General features: G+C 58.1%; 3 protein-coding genes across 5 annotated transcripts; 2 read left to right on the forward strand and 1 right to left on the reverse strand.

Annotated features, from left to right (window-relative positions):
- The first annotated feature begins 653 nt into the window (after positions 1-653).
- On the forward strand, positions 654-10,056 carry LOC101919471 (G protein-coupled receptor kinase 5-like). Its single transcript, XM_055820258.1, is given in 17 exon segments — positions 654-828; positions 5,174-5,269; positions 5,409-5,521; positions 6,349-6,426; positions 6,633-6,733; positions 6,806-6,898; positions 6,981-7,044; positions 7,124-7,264; positions 7,341-7,531; positions 7,604-7,641; positions 7,824-7,875; positions 7,877-7,911; positions 8,006-8,214; positions 8,306-8,443; positions 8,522-8,657; positions 8,753-8,886; positions 8,986-10,056. Coding segments are annotated over 17 exon segments (1,779 nt in total). The 5' UTR covers positions 654-776; the 3' UTR covers positions 9,094-10,056.
- Positions 10,057-10,191: 135 nt separating this feature from the next.
- On the forward strand, positions 10,192-16,679 carry STAR (steroidogenic acute regulatory protein). 2 transcript variants are annotated; one of them, XM_027781154.2, is made up of 9 exons: positions 10,192-10,685; positions 11,277-11,565; positions 12,371-12,887; positions 13,446-13,559; positions 13,835-13,962; positions 14,044-14,202; positions 14,802-14,986; positions 15,157-15,250; positions 15,342-16,679. In XM_027781154.2, the coding sequence occupies exons 3-9, from the start codon at positions 12,824-12,826 to the stop codon at positions 15,447-15,449; spliced, it is 852 nt and encodes a 283-aa protein (XP_027636955.1). In that variant the 5' UTR covers positions 10,192-10,685; positions 11,277-11,565; positions 12,371-12,823; the 3' UTR covers positions 15,450-16,679. The 2 variants fall into 2 exon arrangements, with proteins under 2 accessions (XP_027636955.1, XP_055676234.1); XM_055820259.1 differs by lacking the exons at positions 13,446-13,559; positions 13,835-13,962; positions 14,044-14,202; ... (1 more) ...; positions 15,157-15,250; positions 15,342-16,679 and having other exon boundaries at positions 10,192-11,565; positions 12,371-12,828.
- ASH2L (ASH2 like, histone lysine methyltransferase complex subunit) lies at positions 16,140-25,595 on the reverse strand. 2 transcript variants are annotated; one of them, XM_055820256.1, is made up of 17 exons: positions 25,433-25,595; positions 25,175-25,244; positions 24,374-24,519; positions 23,535-23,623; positions 23,089-23,183; positions 22,851-22,946; positions 22,530-22,625; positions 22,191-22,266; positions 21,482-21,499; positions 20,027-20,120; positions 19,436-19,653; positions 19,046-19,213; positions 18,497-18,690; positions 17,980-18,072; positions 17,653-17,751; positions 17,261-17,320; positions 16,140-16,813 (listed from the first exon to the last, which is right to left on the reverse strand). In XM_055820256.1, the coding sequence occupies exons 1-17, from the start codon at positions 25,564-25,566 to the stop codon at positions 16,706-16,708; spliced, it is 1,854 nt and encodes a 617-aa protein (XP_055676231.1). In that variant the 5' UTR covers positions 25,567-25,595; the 3' UTR covers positions 16,140-16,705. The 2 variants fall into 2 exon arrangements, with proteins under 2 accessions (XP_055676231.1, XP_055676232.1); XM_055820257.1 differs by lacking the exon at positions 21,482-21,499.
- Between the last annotated feature and the right edge of the window lie 1,068 nt (positions 25,596-26,663).

Below are 26,663 nucleotides of genomic sequence, written 5' to 3' on the forward strand. Positions count from 1 at the left end.
AGCAGCCCCCTGGAAGGCAAAGGTGGCGCGGAGGGGCTGGGACAGAGCCCCCCGCCGGCGGGGCAGCCTGGGGAAACATTTCCCCGTGAGCTTCTGGCTTCTGGGGAGAAAAGGTGTTTTCCCCATCATGTTTCCTCGTGGAGACTCGAGTGGGGGGTCCTGCGAGCTTGGCGGTGGAAGTGGCGTAAACAAGGAAATGCCATTTCTTGCTTTAGCCAGAAGCCAAAGCTCCACGGGCCAGTGGCTCCTGCAGCTGGAAAATCCCCGGGAGGAAACGGCTTGTTCGGTTTCGCTGCTCTGCCGCCCCTCTTGTTGGGGGGGGCGGCGCACACGGGACAGTGGGGTGTTTTGGGGAGCAAGGGTTGCCCCAGCCCCTCTGCCTGCCCAGGGGTCCTGTGCTCCAGGGCTCCCGCCCTGTGGGTTGGGGTCTCGGTGCTGGGGGGGAAGGCTGCTGTGCTACAGGCGGCTGCCGGGGGCGCAGGGCTGACCCCCCAAGGGGGGCGTGTGCCAGGTGCAGCTCTCGCCCGACCCCCAAGCCGGGGGGGGGGAGACACCCCAACGTGGGGGGGCGCCCCCGTGCGGGGGGGCGCGGCGCTGCCCCTTACATAAGCCCGTGACGCCAGGGGGCGGCCCGTGACGTCATGGGGGTGACGCGCCCCCGGAGGCGGCCGGTAGCGGCGGGAGGTGCCGGCCCGCCCCGCGCCGCCGGGCCGGGGCAGCGCCGCGCCGGGCATGGTGTGCGGGCGGCGGGGCTGCGCCGCCGGCCCCCCCGCGCCATGGAGCTGGAGAACATCGTGGCCAACACCGTCCTGCTGAAGGCCCGCGAAGGTACCGCGTCCCGCCGGCCCGGGCGGCATCCCGCTCCCCTCCCGGTCCCGCGCTGCATCCCGGCCCCCCGCCCCGCGCCCCCTCCCAGCGGGCACCCTCGGCTCGGGGCCCCCCCGCGGGCACCCCGGGCCCCTTCCATCCGGGCCGGGTGGGCTCATCGCGGTTGGCATCGCCGAGCCCCCGGGAGGGACCGGCTGCCCCGGGGCCGTGGGACGCGTCCGTCGGTCGGTGCCCCCGGGGCGCGGGGCAGAGAGGGCACCGAGCCGTGCCGGAGCCGTTCCCCAGGCGCGGCCGTACTGGGACACCCGGGACACGGGACACCCGGGACACGGGACACCCGTCCGCCCGTGCCAGCAGGACGTGCCTGGCATGACGGGGCTCACACGAGCAAAACTTCGCCGGTGCCAGGACAGCTCGGCGCAGGCCTGGGCAAAACGGGCGCTGCCAGGAAAACCACGGCCTCACCGGTGCCGGAGCTGCCACCCCGGTGTGAGCCCTGCGGGAGCTGGGACGAGGCCTGGGGGGCAAAAGGCTGCGAGCCCCCGCGCCCCGCCAGAGCAGGGCTTGGCATGGGTCCTGGGCCAGCACAGGCGCCTTTGTTTGCTTTGGGTTTCCTTTGGGAAGCCGGCGCCCTCGTCGCAAAACCATTGTGACCAAAAAGCCACCAGCCCCAAAAGCCACCGGCCACCGGCGCTGGCCCAGCCCTGCAGGGGACGGGGCCGCTCGGAGGGGATCCCATTTTATTTTTTTTTAAATCCCCGTTTTCTAAAGGTTTCTTACCCCCATCACGGTTGCTTCCAGCAGCGTTGGAGATGCCGCGGGGATGACCCGTGTGCAGGGGCCGGAGAGGTCTGGCGTTGGGAGGCTGGAGCAGCCGGCCAGGCGTTCGCACGATGCTCCCTGCTCAGGGCTGGACCCTGCTCCTGTCCCGTGGGATGCACGACGGCTGCCGCATGCTGCACCGGAGCCTTGCCAGAGCCAGAAGGGGGTCTTGGCCTCGAGGGTACCAGGGGCTCTGCCACCACGGGTGCCAAATGGGTTAATGTCAGCGTGCGCCGGCTGCAAGAGGTGCCGGAAGCCGGGAAGCAGAGCAGGATGGAGGGCTGGGTCCTGGCTGGGCAGCTGCTTCCCTCCCTGGCGGCATGGACAGGACAGGAGCCGCCTCAGCAGAAGGCTGAGACCCTGCCGGCCATGGCCAGGGGACCCACACGTGTGGGTGTCACGGGCCAGCCTCGTGTGAAAGGCGCAAGGGGTTCGGCAAGGTCCAGCCCTGGCACCCTGGAGCAGCCACTGCCACCTGTTAATTGCATTTGGCCAAATTCTGCCATCCTCAGGGTGTGCTGGGGGGGCTTGGCTGGGGCAGCAGTCCCACACCCCTGGTGCTTTTGGGGGTGCTGGCAGCATCAGTCCCGTACCACGTGCAGCATCAGACCCTGAACGTGGCGTGGGTAGATGCCAGCACTGGGCTAGGCTGCGTGTTGGGGGTCTCTGTGGTTTGAGGGGCTCCTTGAGCTGCTGCCACCCGCTGTTGCCCTCAAAAGGGCCTTGCTCTGCTGCAGGGCCCCTCATGGCCCTTCCTGCTGCGCACCTGGGGGCTTTGCCCCCTGAAAGGTGGTCGGGGGGGCTGTTCCCTCTACCCAGCCCCACGAGGGCTGAAGGGGTCTGTGGCCGGCCACCCTGGGCTCTGTGCCCAGCTCAGCTGGGGCCGCTGGAGCCTTCGAGGGAGCGCTGATGTCCCGGAGGGCTGGGGGAGCCAGCAGGGCTTGGCCGCCTGCGGAAGTGCCTGGGGTAAAAACCCAGGAGCGTGTGGGCACGGAAGAGATAAGGGGCGGTGAGTAAGGCTTTATGGCCTGTCGGGGTGGAGGCAGGTGGCTCTGCACCTCACTGGGCATCAGCACCGTCTCGCCGCATGCTACCCGCTGCGGGGGACACGCTCCTGCCCGCTGCGGGGCTTTTGCTGCCAGGAGCTGCGTTGGTGTAACGCACCTCCCTGTTTGGTATGTGGGCTCCTTTCTGCTGAGAAACGGCTTTATTTGGCTTTCTGCAGCTTTTCTGGTTGCTGTGGTCGGCTTGGCAGCATCCTCGTGGGGTTTTCCCGGCATGGTTCACTTGGGGGGAGCAGGGCTGAGGCGAGTGCCCTCTTCTCGTGTTATCTTCCCTTGGGCATCCCGCTGCCTGGCCTCGTCTGCGCAGGCAGGGAGCAGGCAGCAGCGGGATGCCCAGCACGGCTGCTCCCCACGTGTCCTCTTTCTTGGCTGCCCTGACCCGGCAGAGGATGCTGTGGGAGAGGGGCTGGCCACTTCTGGGATGTCCCCATTGGTGCTCTGCTGCCCAGCACCAAGGGGTCCGTGCTGGCGGTGGGTGGCTGTGCCCGGGCCCCCTGCCCTGCCCACAGCCCTGTGCCGGGCCAGGAAGGGCTGCCAGCCCTTTGTGCAGTGCTGCTGGGATGCGGCTGCACCCTGGGGAGCAGAGGCGAGGGCAGGGTCACTTCCACGGGGTCTGCAGGTGGGGGTGGTCCTGCCCCACAGTGGGCTGGGACCCCCCCGGAGCAGCCGTGGGTGGCAGGAGCAGTCTGAGCGCTTGCTGAGGCTCCTGACTGCCCTGCGCCTTGCGCCAGCTTGGCACAAGCATTGTGTATTTTTTTTTTCCTCCTTTACTTTGAGGTCTTTGGGTCTCATGCAGGCTCTAGCTCGGTGTCCTGGTGGGACCCATGTCTCTGCTTCCCCCGCTGCAGTGACAGGCTGGGGTGGGAGAGGTAGTGGCGGCTGGGGGCACTGGGGAGGGAGCGGGATGGGTTTTGCTTTGCTGGAACACACTCCGGGCAGAGGAGCGGGTCCCACTCCGAGCCCTGAGGCCTCGGTGGTCTGGGGCAGCTCTGCCGCAGGTGGGCTTTGGTGCAGTCTCACCCAGAAATGCTCTGGGGACGGGCTGTGCGCTGGGGACACAGAGCTCGTCCCGGCTCACCCCAGCTGTGCCGTGCCTGGCACGCTGCAGGCGAGACCAGAGCGGGGAAGGAGGATGCTGCGGCAGGAGCCTGTGTGGAAGCAAAACGCTTCTGACTCAGCCAGGGGAGAAGTGTTGGGGTGCAGGTGACAAGCGTTGATTTATTTTTATTGTTGCAGCAGGCAAGTTGAAATTTGGAAGGAGCACCAGGCAGAGCAGGGTGCTGGGGGTGATACCTGCAGAGTCTGTGGAGCAGGCAGGGAGGGAACTGTGTGGGCAGCGTGTCCCTGAGCCCGGCCATGAAGCCACAGCCTCGGAGCATCCCTGCGAGGTCGGGGCTGCCGGGGCCCTCTGTCCCTCCCGTGTCTGTCCCGTGTCGGATGGCTCCTGGGGCAGGTGCAGGGTCCTTGCCAGGGCATCACCCCTTTGCTCACCAACCGGGGGGCTCCAGCCTGGGCACCGTGGGGCGAGGGGAGCGGCTGCTCCTCTTCCTCGGGCAGCGAGTGCTCCAGACCCCGTGCCACCGGTGCCAGGGTGAGCGGGGTGCCCAGGGACCCGTGCCCGCTCGCCGCCGAGGCTGCCCCGCCGGCTGGCGTGGGGCTGTTCCTGCCGGAGGAAGCGAGCCGATGAGGGCAGGAAGCTCTGCCCGGCCGAAACGCCAGCGCCGCCGGAGCCCAGCACCGTGGCGTCCCACGGGCTCGGCTCGGCGTCACCGGGGCCGGCAGCGGGTGGTGCTGGCCGGCCACCAGCTCAGACCCGCGCTGATGTCGGGTCCCTGCAGGGATGACTTCACGCACCAAGCATCCGCCTGCAAGCCCGGGAGGAGCGGCTGCTGCGGTGGGGCCATCCCCCTGCCCCCTCCTCACCCCCAGCGGGTCCCCGTCCTGCAAAGGCAGAGGCCGGGCTGCTGCGGCCCCACGGGCAGGATGAGCAGCTCTGGGGGGGATAAGGAAGCCAGATGTTTACTGGAGGGGGAGATGCGGGACCATGGCATTGTTTGGGGAGGAAGCATGCACGTTCTGGGTCCAGCCCTCTCTGGCACCTGGTGATACTGAAGGGGATCCCGTTGCTGCCCTGGCATGAGGCTGGGAGCCACGAGCACGTGCAGATCCCCTCAACTCCTCGGGATGAGGGTCCCCTTGGGGGTCAGAGCCCTCTCCAGGGCTGAGGATGTGTTTTCCCGTGTTGCTTTAAAGCTGGCTAAAGCCCCAGTGCTGGCGGCATGCGGGTATGTCTGTGAGTGATGGGTTTTGGGGACCAGCAGTGGTGAGATGCAGGAGACCCCAAACTGAGTGGCTCTGCAGTGCTGGGCAGGGGCTCTGCTCCCTGTTGCCAGCCGGGCCGGGGCAGCGATGCCCACCCTGGCAGTACGACCGTCTCTCCCTCTCCCCCCCGGCTGCAGGAGGTGGTGGCAAGCGGAAAGGCAGGAGCAAGAAGTGGAGGGAGATCCTCCGGTTCCCGCATGTCAGCCAGTGCGATGAGCTGCGGAAGGGCCTGGGTGAGCCGGGGAAGGTGTCGGGAGCTGGCGCAGGGGGCCCGACATGGCACCGGGTAGTGGCTGCGTGGGGGACATGGCAGGCGCAGGGCTGTGGCACGTGCTCGGTGCAGTGCGTGGCACATCCCACCTTCCCTTGCAGAGCGGGACTACAGCAGCCTGTGCCAGAAGCAGCCCATCGGCCGGCTGCTCTTCCGGCAGTTCTGCGAGACGCGGCCGGAGCTCCTGCGCTGCATCCGCTTCCTGGACGCTGTGGTGAGGGTCCCCGCGGGATGCCACCACGCCGGCTCTGCTGGGGGACGGTGACTTATGGAGGCATTTCCCCAGGATGGGGCTAGTTGGGGTTTTGGCCACTGCCACGGCCGGTTCGCAGTGTGGGCCCCAGGGTGGTGGCTGTGGAGTGGCACCCGGGGGGCTGCAGGGGAGGCAGAGACCCCCCATCCTGCCGTGCTGCGGGTTGCACTGGGGGAGGGGGACTCTCCATCCCAGCAAGCTCAGAATCCAGCGGCGCCTGCTGCGAGGTTCACCCTGGTGCCAGGTCTCAGATGTTGGCGAATGGGAAAAACAAACCTCATAAAATGATCCATGTTTCCCATTACCGCACGGTTTGTGTCAGCAGTGTGTGAGCGCCCTGCGCAGCAGGGTCAGCTTTCCAGGGGCTGGGGGCTTCGTGGGGAGCAGCCGGGGCCTCTGGGGTGCACAAAGACCTGGCAGCCACGGGGGCTGCTGATGGGGAGCATGTGCCTACGAAGCGGCCCCTGCTTGTGCTGGCTGCCAGAGCTCTTGCGGGACATTTTTCCTCTCTTTGAATAACAAGAGCTGCTGGGGCTGTGGTGGGCCTGAGGGTGGCAGCCCACTCCCCTGTTGCGGGGAGCAGGGTGGGACCCCCCCGGGGCTGCCTGCACCACCACAAGCCCCGCAGCAGGCAGCTGCCCATGGCACGGGGGTGCAGGCAGCTCCCTGGCCCCACAGCCAGGCAGACGTGCCTCGTCCGGGGGAGCAGGGGGCTTGGCGGGGGGCACAGGGCAGAGCCATGCCCTGTGCCACTGGCTGCAGCACCCTCCTCTCCCTGGGCATCCCAGGCGGACTACGAGCTCTCCCCGGATGAGAAGCGGAAGGAGATGGGGGAGGAGATCATCTGCCAGTTCCTCAAGCAGGAGGTGAGTCTGGGGGGCTTTCCTCCCCCAGGGCAGGATGGGGTGAGGGTGGGATGGGAGCAGCAGGAGGGGTCCCTTGCTGGCCACAAAGCCATGTCCCTGCTCTCCGGGCATCCCAGAAGGTCCCATTGCCCAACTGGGATGATGGGTGGGATGCGGGAGCGATGCACCCAGGGGGTGAGTGTGCAGCCATCTGCTCCCCCCGGCAGTCCCCAGATTTCCTGCCCGAGGTCGGCCAGCCCCACGCCAGCCAGTGCCTGCAGGACCTGCAGAAGAGCCCCTACAAGGACCTCTTCAGCAGCTGCCTGCGGTGAGTGCCTGCCCGGGGACGGGCGTGCGGGGGGGCTGCAGGTGACACCAGCCGCCCCCTCTGCCCCTGCAGCACCCTGCACGAGCACCTGAGCGGGGACCCCTTCACCGACTACTGTGACAGCATGTATTTTGACCGGTTCCTGCAGTGGAAGTACCTGGAGAGGTGAGTGAGGAGTCTGGGGGGTCTTAGGGTGGGGGGGTCTGGGGGGCGGCGGGGCTGATGTGCCTAGGGCTGTGCGTTTCAGGCAGTCGGTCACCAAGGACACGTTTCGGCAGTACCGGATCCTGGGCAAGGGCGGTTTTGGAGAGGTGCGGCCACAAAGGGAGGGGGGATGGGGTGGGCTGGTGGGGGCTCACCCCGCCGCTGTCCATGTGTGCCCCCCCCCAGGTGTGTGCCTGCCAGGTGCGGGCCACGGGGAAGATGTACGCCTGCAAAAAGTTGGAGAAGAAGCGGATCAAGAAGCGGAAAGGGGAGGCGATGGCCCTGAACGAGAAGCAGATCCTGGAGAAGGTCAACAGCCGGTTCGTGGTGCGTTGTGCTCTCTGGAGGGGCCGGGGAGCCGGGGGGGCCAGTGCCGATGCTGATGGCCGGGGTGGGCGCACAGGTGAGCCTGGCCTATGCCTACGAGACGAAGGACGCTCTCTGCCTGGTGCTGACCATCATGAATGGCGGCGACCTCAAGTTCCACATCTACAACATGGGCAACCCTGGCTTCGAGGACGGGCGCGTGGTCTTCTACGCAGCGGAGATCTGCTGTGGGCTCCAGCACCTGCACCAGGAGGGCATCGTGTACCGGTGAGCATGGTGCGGGCACAGGGCCGGCGGGGTGGGACTGCTCTGTGCTGAGCCATCCCTCTGTCCCTGCAGGGACCTGAAGCCGGAGAACATCCTGCTGGATGATGATGGTGAGGAGGGAGGTGCTGGGCTGGGCTCTGCCCATGCTCTTGGCTCTGGGGTTGGGTGTCTGTGTGCCTCCTGGGGGTTCTCTGGCTGTGTTTTGGGGAGGATGTGCAGGGATGTGGGGTGGCTGTTCCCAGGGATGCTGGGCGAGGGCACCATCCTTGGGATGAACCCCTTCCCTGCCCAGGCCACATCCGGATCTCCGACCTGGGGCTGGCCATCAAGATCCCTGAGGGCGAGAATCCGCGGCCGCGTGGGCACTGTCGGCTACATGGGTGAGCATGGGGGCTGCGCCGGCCGGGCTGGCCTGGGGGGTCCCTGTGCCACGGTGTGCCCAGCCGCTGATGGCTCTGGGGCTGTGCCTCGCAGCCCCGGAGGTGATCAACAACGAGCGCTACACCTTCAGCCCCGACTGGTGGGGCCTGGGCTGCCTGGTGTACGAGATGATTGAGGGGCAGTCACCCTTCCGCGCCCGCAAGGAGCGGGTGAAGCGTGAGGAGGTGGAGAAGCGGGTGCAGGAGGAGCAGGAGCTGTACTCGGACAAGTTCAGTGAGGATGCCCGGGCCGTCTGCAAGATGGTGAGCTGGAGACCCTGGGACCTGCCGGTACCCTCGGGGGGTGGGGCTGGCTCCGTGGCCCCCCACCGTGACCACCTGTCCCCCTCCCCAGCTCCTGGCCAAGGACCCCAAGCAGCGGCTGGGCTGCGGAGCTGACGGGGCGGCCGAGGTGAAGCGGCATCCCTTCTTCAGGACCATCAACTTCAAGCGCCTGGAGGCCGGCATCATGACACCCCCCTTTGTGCCAGACGTAAGGGGCTGGGCCGGGGGGGACCCCGGGGGGGGGTGAGCCCCGCTCCCCCCACTGACAGCTCCGTGGTCCCCACAGCCCCGGGCAGTTTATTGCAAGGACGTGCTGGACATCGAGCAGTTCTCAACGGTGAAAGGCGTCAACTTGGACCAAACCGACAACGATTTCTACACCAAGTTCGCCACCGGCAGCGTCTCCATCCCCTGGCAGAACGAGGGTACCAGGGCTGTGGGGCACTGGGGGGTCCTGCCATGCTGTGGTGCTGCTGGGGCGGCCTGTGCCTGCCCTCCGAGTGACCTGTCCCCCCCCAGATGATTGAGACTGAGTGCTTCAAGGACCTCAATGTGTTTGGACCCAGCGGGACCCGCTCCCCTGACCTGGACTGGACGCAGCTGCCCGAGCCCCCCAAGCGCAGCCTTCTGCAGCGGCTCTTCCGACGCCACGTAAGAGATGGGGTAATTGGGGGGGGGGGGGGGGACGGTTTGCCCTGGGGTCTCCTTGAGACCCCCCCTGGCTCACTGCCCACTGTCTGTCCCTCACAGCCAGCTGACTACACCATCGGCACCACCATCCAACCCCCCCACCCAGCCGCTGTGAACTCGCACACTCCTGCGGCCAACTCTGCCTGCCGAGCCCCGGCACTGTCCTGACCCCTCTCGCCATCCCGGGGGAGCCGCTGGGGCCGGGAAGCCCCCAGCCCGCCCCCCCCCCCCCCCTCAGGGTTATCTCGGACCAGCGCTGGGGCCAGGGTCTCCAGGGATGCTCGTGGAGGCGAGGCAGGATGCTGGCACAGGCTGGTGAGGGTGGGCAGGGGGTGATGGAGAGGCAATGGGGCAGAGTCTGCTTGACCCCGGCCCCCGGCCCCTTTCCCCCAGCCCCACTGCGCATCCAGCCTCTTCCTGGGGGGTGCCATGCCCAGCTGCCCCCCTGCCGCTGCCAGGGGAAGGGGCTCGGGCAGGGACCATTTGAGCCTGTTACCTTACTGCCAGCTCGATGCACAACCCTTGCGGGCACTGAGGGGCTGCGGGGCTGCCTGCGCTGTCCAGATAGAAACAAAGGCAGCCTTGGAGGGGGGTGTCACCCCCAGCTCCCCCTGGCTGTGCTGCAGCAGGAGGGACAGGGTCAGCCTGACAGACCCCCCGCCTCGGGGGAAGCACAGCCTGCCCCTCCTGCTCCATCCTCCACGGTGTGAAATGGACTCAGAGAAGGGGATTTTCTTGAGTGTGGCTGGGCTGGGGGGGGGCGTGGGGGGGGCTCCCTCTGTCCACGGGACAGCTCAGGGCAGCCTCGGGGTGCCCAAGCCTTGCCTGTGGGGTTGGGTGAGCAGGGGGCAGTGAGCACGCATGGGTGCACGAGGGGCAGGCAGCGGGTGTGCAAGGGACAGTGCACGTGGGCGTGCAATGTGCAGGCACCGTGCATGGCTGTGCAAGGGACAGCATACGTGGGCTGGGGGGGTCCCAGGGGTCCCGGTGAATCCCGGCCTCTGACACCTTTGGTTTACATTCAATCGGGTTTTGTACATTTGTAAACAATTGTAAATATTTGTACGTGGAGCGCCTGGATGTACATTTTTAAGCTAAAAGCTGCAAATACAGCCATGTGATTACTTTCCACGGGTGCGTGGGGGGCATGTTGAGGGGGTTGGGGGACCCAGCGGGGGCTGCAGGGGCCTTCTCAGCCGTTTTACCTCCCCCAGCGTTTTCTCTCTCCTCTGGCCCCCACAGATGTGGGTGGGAGGGTGCTGGGTGCCTGTCCTGGAGCGGGGCCATGCCATCTTCCCAGGCATCCCCTTGCTGGCATGCAGGATGCGGCCACGTGCTCCCCGCACCCCCAGCACCACCAGCTTGGCAGGACCTGGCTTGGCATGCCCAGACGAGGATCTGGGTAGGCCCAGGTGGGTCTGAGCTGTGGCTGGGGCCTCATCCTGCCGCAGGCAGGTGAGCGGTGCTAGAGCACACGTGGGCTCAGCCAGGCAGCCCGGCTGCCTGATCTCATGATCTCATCACATCTCCCTGATGGAGAGGTGCCTTCCCAGGGCCCGAGGTAGGTGCTGGGACCCCCGTCCCACCCCTGACACCCGCGGCACCACGCTGCTCCCCAGCACCGGTGCCACCCCTGGTGCCACCCCCGGTGCTGCGGGAGGGCTGCCGTCCCTTCCCCTTGCAGGCTCGGACGCCGCAGGCAGCTCGGTGGCACGGTGACAGCGTGGGACCCCTGAGAGATGACTGGAGGAGATGCCAAGGTCACATCAGGAGCTGTTGAGGGTCCTCGGGGTGTCCCAATTAACCAGACCCTCTTGAGGGTCCTGGGGGCCCTTTCGGCACAGCTTCCCGACAGGCTGGGGGGCTCAGTGTGCCGCTCCGGGGACTGGCTGCCTGGAGCACCTGCCTTGTGCACCATGGGGCAGCATCACTGTCCCCATGTCCCCAGCTGCGAGGCACAGAGGGGCTTGTGCCCCTCCAGCCCCCGCAGCCCCCAGCCGGAGGGGGTGACTCTGCCTGGGCTGTTTTGGTTCTTCTCACAAACAACAGCGTGTCCTTGTGCCGAGGCCTTGTGCCCGGGAGCAGCTGCTCCCTCTGGGATAACAGCGGTCCCGGCTGGTCCACAGCCGAGGGGTCTCCCTGCTGCCCCGGTGCCGCGTACCCCGGACAGGGGGGCTGTGGGTGCTGGGGGGGGATGCACCGTGCCAGAGGGTCTCACCGCTCTCCCCAGGCACTGCAGACCCGTCGGTGCACGGCGTGTGTTCGGCACGAGCTCCACTGCGGGGTCAGGAGCTCCCGGCAGCGGCTCAGGGATTTCAAACCCTCCTGATTTTTCCTCCCGCTGTCCGCAGGCATGTGGGGACCAGGAGGATGAAGCCCAGCCCCCGCGGGGGAGAGCTGCAGCAGGGACCTGGGAATCACGCCTGTGTGGGGACTTTCCCAGGAACCATTCGGGAAAGGGATGGTGCAGCTTCTGGCTTCCTCCTGGTCCTACCAGCGCCTTCACCCAAGTGCGCATCGCCAACACGAGTGCAAGGTGTCTTGTCTTGCACGTGATGGAGAGCAGCAGCCCCAGAGATGGAGAGGAGCTGTCCTGGGGAGCGGCAGGGCCGGAGCAGCGGGACCATTCCCAGGAGGCAGGTAGGACCCAAACCGTCTCTCGGGGGCTCAGTGAGGGGCTCCTCGGGGCCGGGGGCGCTGGTGCAGGAGTGGCTGACCTCCCCCTTGGCCAAGTTGTTGCAACAGCGGGGGAGGAAGGTCAGGTTCCCTGCAGGAGGGTGCAGGGGCTGACGTCAAAGGAAGCAGCTGGTGATTCATGGGTTCTTGGGAGCGCTGGTCTCTGGAGCTGTAACTCATCCCAGAAATGTCATTTCATCCTTGAGTGTTATCGCTGCTCTGCCATTGCCCACCGCTCCCAGCTCCACAGCAGATAAACCAGCCTCTGGGGGAGGTACGGGGCTGCCCCTCGCTCCCAGCCCCGAGCTTAGTGGCTTAACACATTTAATATTCAGCTTTGTGTAGGCTGAAAGAGCGGCTGCATCAGCATGGTGCTGGTGGGGTGAGGGAGGGCTCCAAGATGCTCTTGTCCATGCAGTGTGCACGAAGCATCCCCAGTGTTCCCGCTGCGCGCAGCCATCCCGGGGGTGCCCACCCACCCTGCACACGGTCACGGGTGCCAGTGGTGCTGGGAGGTCCCAGTCTGCAGGGTTTGGTTTGTGCACGGGGGCTCTAATGCAGCGAGGGCTCTGTGGTGGGTCTGGCCCCCAGGGCAAGGACAAGTGGCCCCATTCTTGTGTCCGGCTCGGCAGAGCCTTGCTGCAGTTATTCTGGGATGGTTGTGCTGTGAGATGGTGTTGTGCATCGTTATCCGTTATTATCTGTTGTTTTCTGCCGTATCAGTTGTTACACGTTGGAATTAATCGTTATCTGTTGTTCTCCACGCCAGCTGATCCATGCAGGGGCAGCCGTGCTGTGGACCCCAGGTCCACATGCAGTGGGGTTTATCCCCAGCACAGGGGTCACCTGCAAAGCCCCATACGAGCTCAGGAGGCTGTGCCTCCATCTCCTGCCCTCGCCTTGCTGCAGGAGCTCACTGTGGACCGCGGATGGGGGCTGGCCAGGCTCCATCGTGCCAGCACCGCATACGAGCACACGTCTGCCCACGTGCGTGCATCTGCTCGCCGGATGCGACCCGCGGCCCCCGGCAGATGCACAAGGAGCCAGGTCTGGCCTTGGCCCCTGTGGCCCTGCCATAAGTGATGGCTCTTATCTCCCTGCTGACAAGCCAGCATCCTTCAGCTGGCGTACTTAAGGCTGAGCGCCCCGCGGGCCGGCCAGAGGAGTGCTCACCACAGAGACGCCCGTCCGCAGCACCCACAGCTCCATCCAGACCAGGGAGATGCTGCCCGCAACGTTCAAGCTCTGCGCTGCCATCTCCTACCGGCACCTGCGCAACATGACCGGTGAGGGGCTGGGGGCCAGGACGCGGGGCTGGGGGAAGCCCCTCTCCATGGGCTGCCTGCCCTGGGCAGTGCCGGCAGGGCGGGAGGAGGCTGGGGGCTCCGGGGGGCTCTCCCCACCCCATGCCATGTTGCTTTCTGGGTTTCGTGTTTTACTGTCTCCACGACCCTTTTTGTCACAAACCTATTGCTGGGGTCCGACAGGGATGGCTGCACGTGGAGGGTAGCAATAGGTGATGCCCCCACCGGCTGCGAGGGTGTTTATTGTACTCCGTTTATACGGCCCGCCTGGGCACCTCACGATTGCTCCTCGGTATTTTTACAACTGTCGCTGGCTCCCCACACGCAGCGCAAAGCCTGGGTTTGTTTAGGACAGCTTGTGACCCCGAGCAGTGCAATGCCAGTCAGCTGCTCTCGGTGCCTGTGGGGACTTCAGCGAAGGGGGGAAGCAGAGACTTTTCCGATGTTGTATTGTTTAAATCCGGAAGGGGGGGAATAAGATAGCAAGCCCTCTGCAGTGCGGTGCTTGGTGCTGGCGAGTAACGCGCTTTCTGCTCTCAGGTCTGAGAAGACAAGCCACTGTTGCCATCAGCCAGGAGCTGAGCAAGCTGGCCTGCCGCAGCGCAGGACCCGGCCTGTGGATCAACCAGGTTCGCAGAAGCAGCACCTTGCTCAGTAAGTGCCCAGCAGCGGGGGTCTGCCCCTTTCTGCCGGGTGGTGACCGGCGCAGGTCAGGGCTGGAGGGTGGCCGGAGGGAAACCTGCTTGTGGGCAGCCCGTGCTTTTGCTAAACAAACGGCAAAGGCAGGCAAGCAGCCCGGAATGTTTACTTCCCTGGCCCCTAGGCGCAGACAAGTGTATTTGATGTAGATAAAGCTTATCTGGCATTTGGATGTGTTAGCTGTGCAGTGTTCTTCCGCTCACTCCCGATTTTGTCTGATCCCGCGGCAGGCTCAAGGCTAGAGGAGAAGCCCTTCAGTGAGATGGAAATGTCTTACATCAAGCAAGGAGAGGAAGCCCTCCAGAAATCACTCAGCATCCTCGAGGACCAGGACGGCTGGAAGACTGAGACGGTGGTGGTAGGCGCTCTGCTTTGCAGCAGACTCCATGTGGTCCTCCTGTAAATATCTGCAATATTAATTCTGCCTTCCCCTCCCCAGGGTAACGGAGACAAAGTGCTGAGCAAGGTGCTCCCAGATGTGGGCAAGGTGTTCCGACTCGAGGTGGTGGTGGACCAGCCCCTGGACACGGTGTACAGTGAGCTGGTGGACAACATGGAGCAGATGGGGGACTGGAACCCCAGCGTCAAAGAAGTCAAGGTAGGGAGCGCGCGTCAGACGCGGCTCAGCCAGGGGCTCACGCACACGGGCTGCTCCGAGCGGCACTGCAAGGGCCAGAGAATCGCTCTGCCCAAAACGGCAGGAGCACAGGGCTTTCTCCACCCGTTCTTTGGGAACGGAGAAGCCAGGCTTTATCTTGTCTGCATCCTGCTGCAGACGTAGGGCTTGTTCCACAGTAATCGCGTTGCTGCTGCAGCAGAAGCGAGCCTGTAGCAGCTTGTCTGCTATTTACTCTGTAGGAATCGCTCTTTACTGCCAGGGAGTGGGCCAGTTCTGATGCTCATTTGTACTGCGCCTGGAGGAGAAACAGCACAGCACCCCACCACACAGGGAAGAGCGTCTGGCTGTTCCACAGCTTGTCCAGACTAAAAGAAGCATTAAGAGAACTACCTTCTCTTTTCAGATACTGAAAACTAACATTCTGCATTCTGGAATTAAGCAGATATTTGCAGGTTTTCTCCTTGTAAACACCGAGTTTTTGTAAGAGCGTGTATTTGAACACATGGTAATCAAAGCTAGCTTTGAGCTGTGTTTACAGTGAATACTTGAAATTAATGTTTTAATTCTAAACTCTGCAGATTCTCCAGAAGATTGGAAAGGACACAGTGATCACCCATGAGAAGGCGGCTGCTACCCCCGGCAACATTGTCGGACCACGGGACTTTGTGAGCGTCCGGTGCTCTAAGAGACGTGGCTCTACCTGTGTCCTGGCTGGCATGGCCACCAAGTACGGAGCTATGCCAGAGCAGGAAGGATTTGTAAGGTAACCGCCTTTTGCATTCACTTACAGGGTGTGCAATGGGAGCCAGGTTCACACTCCAGCTTCTAGCGCTGGCTCTGGGTAATAAGCTTGGTCTCAGCAGGAAGAACTGCTGAGGAAACCCTGAGAGTCAGACACTGCTGTCTTAACTGTGCACTCCCGTCCTCTTACAGAGCTGAGAACGGCCCCACGTGTATGATCCTCCGCCCGCTGCCCGGCCATCCTTCCCAAACCAAGCTAACGTGGCTGCTCAGCCTCGACCTGAAGGTGAGTTTTGCGGCGAGCATTTCAAAGCAGCAGCCGGCGCTGCTGCACGCGAGGCAAGACGCACTGACGGGCTGTCCCTGCTCCTCCCCAGGGCTGGCTGCCAAAGACCATCATCAACCAGGTCCTGTCCCAGACGCAGGTCGACTTTGCCAACCACCTTCGGGAGCGCCTAGCCCAGACAGCGGCCGTGAGCTGCTGACCGCACCGGCTCGTGGTGCAGTGCTTGCTTCAGGGGCGAAGGAGTGACTCCGGTAATTACTAGAGGGTAATTACAGCCTGTGCTAATTAATCCAGGCCTTTAACAGTAGACACCACTAATTTAATACATAGTTTCAATAGATAAATAAAGCTTTGTTTATTGAAACTACTTGGACTTCAAATTTCTGGTCCAGCATTTGCTCCATTGAGCACATGCTGGTCCAGTCAGGCCCCTGCGACCTCCCTAACTAATTAGTTTCAATGAATAAACAAAGCTTTAATTAGCGGTGTCCACTATGATAGGCCTTGGCCAATTAGTGAATAGAGAGGTCCCAGACCACTGCCTGGGAAGGCAGGAAGACCAGCACAGGACTGACTTCACCCCAGATTTTACCGTCCTCCTTCACCCAGAACACAAACAGCACTTACCTAAAACTTTTATTCCCTTCTCCTCCCCATGCAGCAAGTCTAATTTATTTTTCCTGTACAGACACATAAAATGTCAAATTATTTATTCATTCAAAGCTCTGTATTGATGATTATTGGCAGGAGGCCCTGTCTAACTTGTCAGTGCAGCAAGCTGAAGGATATCTTCAGCTCAAGAGCTCTCTAAAGTGTAGCTACTTTGGGTTTGTCTCACTCATAACAAGTTGCAAGACAAAAAAAAAAAAAAAAAAAAAAGAAAAAGAAAAAGAGTTAAAGCTTTTATTTTTAAACTGGTTTCCAGTTTGCGGGGGGAAAAAAAATACAGTTTGGACAAAAGCCCAAATTTCAGTCTTACATGCAGTAGTCTTGTTACAACACAATCCTTCTGGCTGGAAGCTGTTGTTTACAATTCACCGAACACAGCTTGGCAGAAGCGTCAGTGTTCCTTCTGCAAGTGTACACACAGCGGGTAGGGCCAGCTACAGCCTGCTCTCACTGAACAAGTGACTGTTACAACCCAGGTACAGCACATGAGCAGTTACCTCAACACAATGCTTGCTGCTTCAGCTAGCTACACTGGAAAAGTTACTGAAGACTCCAAGAAATGCCCACAAATTGCACAATACATACTAGAACTGCATTCACTTAGACTCCAGCGTAGTGGTAGAGCGTGAGTCTTGAGCAGGTAACAAATATACACAGTGCCTGCTGTCCAGAGCTGCGTTGGCTTCAGCTTGTTTGCTCTGAGTGATGCATGTTCCTCTATAATAAAAACCATTTGACTGGATACCCACTGTGTTGCTTTTGTTAACGCTACACCGCCTGCTTCCTTTATGGCTCCCAGGGTGGGCTTCGCCTCCCATCAACTTCTGTCTCTACGTGATACAGAACGTCTGCCAGCGTGTGTTCTACAACAGCACCCCAGCCCATGTCACTCATCTGCAAAGGGAATGAAAGACAGCTCCAGTCACGGAGTCCAGGCCAAGGACAGAGTGACTAGCCGTGTTGCACAGTAGCTTTCCAGTTCTGTTTCCCTCCTGAAAACATCGGGCGGGAGTGGTGGTGGAATTCCAAATGTGTCCTTAAACAAGAATTGAGGCCTCTTGTTGATAGAAGAGGCTAACACAGGCAAACCCAAAATAATCTGTCAAGAACAAGGCAGCATCTACTATTCAGTTAAAATTTAGCCAAATTGTCAGGCTATCTGTCCTCAAATATTTTTAAATACAATCCTTTTGGCTACACCAAGTACAAAGATTGAAGAGGACAGACACAGGCTTGGTATAAATTGACTCCCACCACCACAACAGAATCGCAGCTGCCTTCTGTTGAAACACTGTGAGCCTACCACAAAGCAGGGGGTAAAAAGCTTCAGTTATTACTTACCGGACGGTAAGTGATATCTCTGGGTGGATACTTGAAATATGGCCCAAAGTTTATAGAAACCTGTGGAAGACAAGTCTGGTATTAGATTAAAAAAACCCACACAACAGGAATGTTTTTTTTAGTCTTTAGTTCGCATCCCCTCTGACTGCTGAGCCTGCCTGCGCCCCCTGCAAGACCACAGGAACAAACATCCTTGGCACGGAAGGAGAGTGTTCATTCAGGAGTTTGATCAAGTTACGTCATACAAATGAACAGCATTGTTCCATACTCCCTTCACTAAAGTAATTCCCATCTCTCCTCTTCACTTGCTCGACACGTTCCCAGAGTGCTCACACAGCATTGCTACAACTATGATGGACTTAGGAATTATCATTCAAAGATACATCACTTACCGTGCAGCCTTTGTACAAAGAAATAGCAGGAAAATAAACTCCTTCAAAGATGTCTTTAAAGGCAATTCCTTGGCTGGCACCATTCTTGAAGAATATTATCTGAAAAGAAAAATGAAGAGGTTTGTTCCCATTGATGCTAACTTTCATGACCTTACTTGTGAACTACAAACCAATCCTCAAGATGCAGTTTAACTTACAGTTAACTAATGACCAGCCTCCCTTTGTGCTCATTAAATGCAAGCAATTAATACATGCAATACACCAGTCTCAGCAGCTCTCTGCTCTTCCTAAAGTTCTTCATCCTCCACCTACCAAAGCTTCACCTACCTGGCTTCCAGGTGCTTGCTTTAGGCTCTTCTCTGCTTTGTCCACAAAGTCCTTCTCTTCAAAGTACAAGTAGCTTTTGAATTTGATCAGAGCCTGAAATATTAGAAAACAACCACTTCAGAAGTGAGCCAGAAAACCCCTTACCTCTAGTGACGTAGTAAAGAAGGGCAGACGTACAGGAGCGTGCTCTGGGATACGCATGACTGTTGGATCAGAGTACCCGTGAAGAGCAAAGTCACACATCTCAAATGTTTGAGAGAACCAGGAGGGGAAGAGAAGAGGGAAGGAGATGCAGGCACTCTCATTCAGCAGTCTTCCCCTGCAGAACTTCTGGGTGGGTCTGGGTATTTTGTTTTCTTGAGATCAGTGCTTTGGAGCTCTCCTCTACGAGCCAGTGGCACCCCGAGGCAGGAGGGAAAGGATGCACTCAAAGGGAGCAAGGGTGAGGCCAGAGCAACCCGTTTGCCACTTGTCCCCCTAGCCAACACTTAATCCGACAGCGAACTCCACACCTCACCTTATCCTTGTACGTATCGGGCAGTGATTTGGCAGTCTCAGTATCTTCTGGAAGACTGATGTAAAAGCCCAGTACATCACCCTGCCCATAGCCAGATGAATAGTGTTTCCCTATCGACTGGTGAAACTTTGTTCCCTTCTTGCTGCGCCAGGAGTAACTGAACTTGTCATATCCCAGAGGTGCCTGGAGGTTCCCTGCAGAAACCAACATTTCTTCATGAACACACAAAGAGTGTAGCAGGAGCACGGCTGCATGTCCTGCTTCAAGTGTCAGAACACTAATTACATTCAGTTAACAAATACAACTGCCATTCGTACAAATGCATCGACTCCAGTGTTAAGCGAGGCCAAGCACGCAAAGCATACAGGCTCCACCCGTACTGCAGTTCTGCACGGGTTAAACCGCCTGCAGCGCTTCCCCTTACGAAAAGCAGCGTTGAAGCGGGCAAGCTCAACATTACTTACCCTCTGTAGGTCTGCATTACTGGGGAAAGAAACACAGGACCCGGCTGGAACCCCCTGCTAAGAAATACCCGGTAAAGCTATTTACCTAATGGCTGTGACCAGCCTAATCTGGCAGCTGTATCTGGAGGCATCTCATCCATGGATATTTCAAAGTACCAGGCTCCTTTCCGCACTCCATGCGAGGCTCGCACCATCGAGTAGCCCTTCTCACCGATGACAGTCAGTCTGTCATCGGAAATCTTTAACTGAGGAGCTGCCGGAGATGAAAGAAGGTGGTATGAGCAGTTCATTTGCAATTTCTAACGTGCACCGATGTCAGAAGGCAAGTGAACACACAGAAGCGGATTTAACACTTGCACCTCTTAAAGCAATTATGTCTGAAGTGTCAGTAACCAGTAACATGAGGTTAAAGAAGATGGCCCCTCGTAAGAAGAGCCGGCTAATACAACTTGCATACGATTAGCAAGCTTTGTACCTCGGTCGTGCAGTGCTAGGAGGACTCGTTCATACAGGCAGGCTCTGTAGAGGTCCCCAGGAATAGGCTTTCCTGCCCAACAGTCTAACTCCAATTTTTCCGGGTCAGGTGCGTGGGGGTCAGGCTCAGCCAAGATGTAACGATATCCATCTTTGTTAAAGGGGTGTTCCAAAGGATAACCGTGGGGTGGTAAGCGCTGAGCGGAAAACAACGGGTCACTGCAAAACACAAAAACTACAGGCTGGCATCTCACGGTGGCTACTGCTCAGTCACAAGTCAACCCAGGGCAGCCTCTTGCAGAGCTGTACCTGCGGCGCCCGTGGCCCACACACCACTTTGCTTCCAAGCGTACGCTCATTTCATAGACGAAGTTTCAAGCTTCAGTTTTAAAATCTCCGTTTCAGATAATTTCTAGCATGTGACCTATCCATAACATCACAGGGTTATGTCATGATTCCCCTCAAATCTACCAAGGTCAGAGACAGGCAGAAGTCAGCTTAAAGGCATCAAAACTAGAGCTGTCCCTCTGACCAGCATACACCGCCTCGCTGCAGGTGCTCACCACCGCCACTGAATCATCTTTCCTCTTACCTTCTGGTTTTCTTGGCCGTTCCCGTGGTCCCTCCGTCCTGCTGCTTGCGCTTCGCTCCCCGTCCCTTCCCACTGCCTCCTGCAGCCATTCCCCCTTAACACAGAGACCACGACATATTAAGCGGCTGATGATCAGAGAGAGCCCGTGTGCATGGAATCTCCACAAACAGAAAGGGGCAGAAGCAGCCGAATTAAAACCAGTTCACGAGCTCAAGTACCTTCTCCCACAGTTGTATGTGAAACAGACTCTATTGAAAATGAGCACAGCAAAATCTAGAACTTGTAGACATTGCAGAAGTTGACTACAAGGTACATAAGTTTCGAGTGGAAGCTAAGTGAGATTTATCCACCAAATGAGCTCAACTCAAGCTTTTTAAGGTGAGGGCTAAGAATCCTTGCTGTTTGTAGATCTTTTGATCCACTTCAAAACCATTACTATTTGCTTTCATGGAGATTCCAGTCACAGTTCAAATTTATTTCTGCAAAAGTAGCAGAAAACCCAACCTACAGCACACACTATCTGATTTTAAGCAAAGTCATCACATCCCAGTGACACTATGCTGAAGAAACACGCTGATGCCCATAAGCAATAGCACTTAACGTTAAATTTCCATCTATAAAATAAAATATACCCAAGTTGAGTCAAAATGTAAAGCAATAGAGGTGTTTCTCTTCAGTATTACCAAAATCAGTACTATGATTGAACAGCGCATCATTTTAAATTACAGCAGCCAATTTTTGCTCACAAATAAAAGTGCGGTACAGAAAAGCTACATATCAAATTTAATCAAACTAATATCAGTGTAACATTTTAATACGTTAAATTGTATATGCGTTTTATCATTAGTCTAGTTCAGAATAGATCACTCTTGATTTACAAGGAAAACTATAGAACTTTTTACGTACTGTAGATAAACACCTTTATGGACTGCATACTGTGTTGTAATTAAAAATACAGTCAGCTTGTAAGTTATCAGCATTCCCCTTATGGTGTAAGGGATTCAAACCACTGAAGGAATACCATATTCTGCACAAACGTGACATGATCTCAGCTGCACTCGCTAGTTTTAGAGCGGATAAAACCTTGAGGCTTTCCAGTTTGTCATCACCTGCTCGCCTGAACAATCAGAATTTCCTATCAGCTCACAGACTCAGACCACCTCTTCAGGCATTAATATTTAACACGTAGTATCAGGTCAAATCATACAAAGTTAAAACAAACGTAAGTGGAAAATAAAACTTTAAACCAGTCAAGTGGGGCAGAATATGATAATGAAAAGCTTCTAACTGCTACAGATTAAAAAGTGAAATTGTTGTTTTCTATCAAAGTATTATTGCAATCACATCAGGGCACGCTTTTGATTTTTAATTGACTTTAGCTTCTAAGGTAATTGAGCAAAAAAGCTTTGCAAACAATAATACTTAAGTTTTAGAAGCTGAAAGGTAAATATTCACCTCCCAAAGAGGCTCCACCTGTAAGGACAGAAGTCGCACCACATATTTGTCAGATCTTCCAGAAATTAAATAAAAAAAAAAACCCAGCGCATGAAATGGAGACAACACAGCCTTAGCCATCTATAACCCTGCTTCAAAAAGCCCAAGATACCTCCTGCTAGGTTCTATCTAGGGTGTTTAATATCGAATGCTGTAGCCTTGCGCACAAAGAAATCTCATCAACGGCTAACATTACTGCAGTAGGATTACTCTAGGTAATCTGAGCAAGCTAGCCAAAGTTGTTAGCACAGCTATCATTCCGCAAAAAGGAACAGCAAAATGCAAGCAGTGATTATAAGGAATATATACTTTCCACAACTACTTGCGTATCTCAAGAGTGAGGGAAATGGGAAATCTGAATAATACAAGTAGGCAAATTAAAACCATCATGAAACAAAACAGACAGCTCAGCTTTCCTGCAAGCACCTTTGCTGAGCTGGCTGCCATAAAGAAAAGTTGAACCTTCACAAGAATGTAAAATTAATCTATCCCTATAGAAAGGCACAGGGAGGCTGGCTGAACATGTTTGAACATAACCATAACCTCAGTTCACACAACAGGTTTAACTGCAGCACGTCAACTAACATAACTGCACAGACATCCAGCAACAGGACTGGGAAAACACAGCTTAGTCCCAGATATCCAAAGGCCACCTGAATAAAGAACTTGCCATTTAAGCTTCCGCTTGTGGATACAGCATTGTTCTGTTTCTGGTTATCATATGCAGGACCAATATTGGCAAGATCCTGAAAGACATTTAAAGCAAAACAACAACAACAAAAAGCGTGATGATAGACTCAGTCAAGCTTACCACGCAAAGCCTGAACACAACAATTCCAGGTGCTGGAGTACTCCAACACATCGCCTGGCACAACACAGGCTCACAGCATGGCTTGGCTGAGTTTTGCCTGCTTGACTGAGGATAAGCGACCAGCAAAGAGAAAGAGAACTCCCACACCTCCCTCCCAACTCCCCAGAGCACAGTCTCCTTCCAGCTCTAGTTACGTACCTGGTCTAGAAGCCCGAACTTGGGGTAATCTTCTTCTGGGTCTTTACTCCCCGGGTCCGGATGCTCTTTCACCAAGAACACATCTCTTTCTTTACACTAAGACAGAGGAGTTTAAGTTACACAGGGTAAGATCCTATCACGATCACGAACAAGTGTTTAAATCACAGTATTTACTGTTAACACATAGCATGTGTATCAACCACATTAGCAGCATGAGAATCTTCACCATTTAGCTCCAAGTCCAGACCTCGGCAAACACAAACATCAGATGACTACATCATCCACTGAAAATCCTCCAAGAATTTAACTCAAAATACCTACCATAGTTTTGACAATATTATTAGGCCAAGTCATTTTCCCAGGTCTCTGTCGTGTTGTCATACACTCCCAGTACTTATCAATAAATGGGATAATATCCTGTAAAAAAAAAAATAAAATAAAACTGAGTCTTAACAGTCTGGGTCTGAAAGCCTCACTAATAGTATTTATTTGTTTGAACTTGCTCTTCACTGAAATCATAGCTTACATAAATCTGTGATGATTTTTATACCAGCCATACCTTATCTTTTGAGAACATAGTTTTCGGGTGCTCATCTTGTGTCCTCGACTGCCACGTTAAGTTGGCCAGAGCACTAAGGCACATTTCCTTGAGATCTCAAAAATAAAAATACACCAGAACTAGAATTATGCTTCAGGGGGAAGATCGAACATACACCGTGTACAGCAATTGCTAACCACACAGCATCCGCGCTACCTTGAATAAAAGCAAAACCCTCACAAGTTCTGCCCTAACTCAGCAGCCCTCACAAAACAAGAGGATTTTCACCATAACAGTTAGCAGCAAAACATTTTTAGAAAAAGCCACACACGCTTGTGGCCAATAAGGGATTTTCTGGTCTTTTTTGAAAAATGAAAAGCAGAACTCTTCCACCGCCTTTAGATAAAACGAAACCTCTAGGATTATCCTGCATAAATTTCCAGTAAATGTGCTTTTTTTACACTTACTTGCTTGTTTTCTTAAGAAATATGTGTTCCCACTGTGATGGCAAACGTTACAATGGAAACTGTAGTTGGTCATGAAAGGCAGGCATGATCTGGAAAAGAGCACGCTGATTTGTAAGTTCTGGTGTACACTTTGCTTACCACATCAGATTAACAAATTAATGATTCCAGGTTAACAAATGAATTATTCTCTCCCCCTCCCCAGAAACATATTACAGGTTCAATGACATTTTCATCAAATTATGTTTGTCATGGGCATCCAGAAAAGACACAAAGCTCTTGAGAAAAACGTAAGCAAGCCAAGCCTAGTGTCATCTTCTTGTTTTAGAGAAGTCCTGAAATTCATTCAGCAACACAAGAGACAACATCCAGAAGCTCTGGACAAGGGGCTCCACCCGAGTCAGTTAATTTTCCTCAGAAGTCTAGAGTACTTTAGGAACAAAATCCAACAACAAAAAGCATCTGGTTCCAGAAAGCAAGCTGAATTTACTTCTCACTTACAGAAACATTTTATTTTTTGTTCACGCCAATGGAAAATGCATGCTGAAGCCCCCTCTGCTTTTCAAGTAACATTTACAGGCCTCTAAGGCACCAGGTGGCTTAGTCCAAGGGTGGCTCTGACAGCCCTGAGGTCTGCACAAAGATTTTTTTTTTAAAAGCTGAAATGTACAAACATAAACACTTCCTGCTGTGGGGTAAAGCTTTTGTTATTCGCATAACAAGCTGCTCTCCAAGCATCCAAGGACCCAGACGGGCTCCTGGTCCCTGGGAATTTACACTCGATATACTTCCACTGCTACTGACCGAAGTTTTGTGCGCAGCGTTAAGCAGAGCTTACGTACGTGGTATCAATGCCAAACGTGTCTGCTGTGAACCATTTGGTACAAATTCCACACTGCAGCTCTATCTCGCCAAGCTGCCGCCCGTTCTCTTCGTCCACCGAGCCCGCCTGCGTGTCCAAGGCTTCCGCGGTGTCCCCAGCAGCTTCCTACAACCAGAGCAGATCAGCACACTTGGGCTGGCTTAAAGACTGACTGAATCAGACAGGGAAGAGGTTTTATGCAGTAACCTGTCAAGACAGGAGAATTCAGAGAGGGCAACTTTTTTCTTCCCTTAACACACAGCCATGCTGTGAGCGAGCTGGGACTATTCCGTGGTTTCAGTTAGAACTAGTCGGATGAGGGAGGATTTAACTTCCAAAATCATCCTTTAAAGGGCTGGGCAGAAAGTCCTTCTCGTCTGAACCGCGGGAACACGCTCAGACTTTGGTTTTTCGGGTAGCCTCGCCTTCTGCGTCTTCGCCTTAGCCCTGGCTTTGTATCCTCGGAAAGCTGAGGGCGCTTGTTGATGCCAACGCGTCGGGTGTCGCCAGACATGGATTCGTTAAACACAAACGTTCCGTTTTCTGGCGAAGAGCTGGACGCCCGCCCGCTCTGCACCGCGCGCCCCGGGCCTTCGCCTCCCCCCGCGCCGCCCGGGTGGGCGCCGGACCCGGACCCGGACCCGACCCGTCCGGGACACGCGCTGGCGGGCCGGGAGGGGGCGAGCAGCCCCCGGGGCAGGTGGCCCAGGGCCACCTCAGCCCCCGGCCCGCGCCGCGGGGACAGCCGGCGCCCGCGCCCCCCCCGCACCTACCAACCTACCAGGGGGTCCTTGCCGTTGGCGGACTCCGTCTCCAGCGCGGCGGCGGCATCCCCCAGGCCGGCATCCCCCCTGCGGGAGCAGAAGCGGGTTCCCCAGGGCCCCGGCGCGGCCCAGGCCCGGGTCCTGACGGGGGGCGCGGCCCGGGCCCCCCCGGGGCACAGGGACCGCCCAGCCCCCCTCCCCCCCGGCGGGGCGCCCCAGGCCTCCCCGAGGGGCGCCCCGAAACCCTCCCCGGCCGCGGGGCGGGCCGCGCATACCCCGGCTCGGCGTCGGTCGCGCCCGGCTCGGGCGGGGCCGGGGGCTCGGCGGCGGGGGCCTCCGGCGGGGGCTCGGCACCCTCGGCCGCGGGAGCAGCGATCCCCGCCCCGGCGGCCGCCGGCGCTGCCGCCATTTCCACCCGCCGCCGCGCTCTCGCGCGCGGCCGCAGCTCTCGCGAGACTCCGCGCCTTAAAGGGGCGATGCCGCTGCGGGGTGGGCCGCAGCGCGCGGCCGAGCGGCGCCACCTGCCGGCGGGCGCCGGGAAGGACGCGGCGGTGGCCCGGGACAGCCGTAGCGTCGCGCTGCCTGGACGTGACGTCACCCTGCTCGGCCGTGACGTCACCGAGACCGGGAGCTAGGCGCGGAGCGGACCTGGGGACAAGCAGCCCCACGTCAGCGCATGTCCCCGCCGGTGCCCGGCAGGGCGGGGCGGGGAGTGCCACCCGCGGCACCCGTGGGTTCCCCCCTGACACCGGCCCCACGCTGGGGGTCCCGCCTGAGGACTGAGCACGTCTCCCCCCAGAAAGGAGCGGCGCAGCCTCGCCAGCCACTGCTCTGCAAGAGCCCCTCGCTGGGAGGGCCGGCGGAGCGGGTGTCCCCCCTGCTCGGCTGCTCACACCTCCGGGCTGGGGGTGACGTGCAGCCACGTGCCCCCATGGCTGCTCTTGCTGCTCGGTGGCGTTAAAGGCCCACGGTGGAAGGTTCCCCCATCGCATCCCCCCACCCAGCCCAGCCACACCGACCTCCCCAGGCTGGTCCCTGGGCCCACCCAAGGACGGTGCTGGCCACCATCCCCTCACACCCAGCTGTACCAGCCTCATTCTGTCCTGCACCCTATGCCCCCAGCAGCGAGGTGCAGTGGGTGCTCAGCATCCTCTCCCCTGGTCCTGCTCTGGACAGCACTGGGAAAAGGGGAAGCCAAGGGGGAGCAGAGCCCCTGCCCAGGCGGGGCTGTGGGATTGACAGGGGCAATGGCCACGGGTGCCCATGGTCCTGGTCCCTTCTGCAAGGAGCAGGACAGGATTGGGAGGGGGGCAGGCAGTGCTGGGGTGTCCCAGGTGCCAGGCAACGCAGGGTGCTAGGGACCCCCACCCCGACAGAGAGGAGCTGGAGAGAGCTGGGGAGAGGGACGAGCGCAGGAGGGAGGGATGGAGAGAGGGACGGGGAAGAGGAGAAATGATGGGGGGAGATGGAGAGCGGGATGGAGGGACGAGGCAGGGAGGGATGGGC

This window comes from Falco peregrinus, chromosome 17 (genome assembly GCF_023634155.1).
Source record: "Falco peregrinus isolate bFalPer1 chromosome 17, bFalPer1.pri, whole genome shotgun sequence".
Lineage (NCBI taxonomy): Eukaryota > Metazoa > Chordata > Aves > Falconiformes > Falconidae > Falco > Falco peregrinus.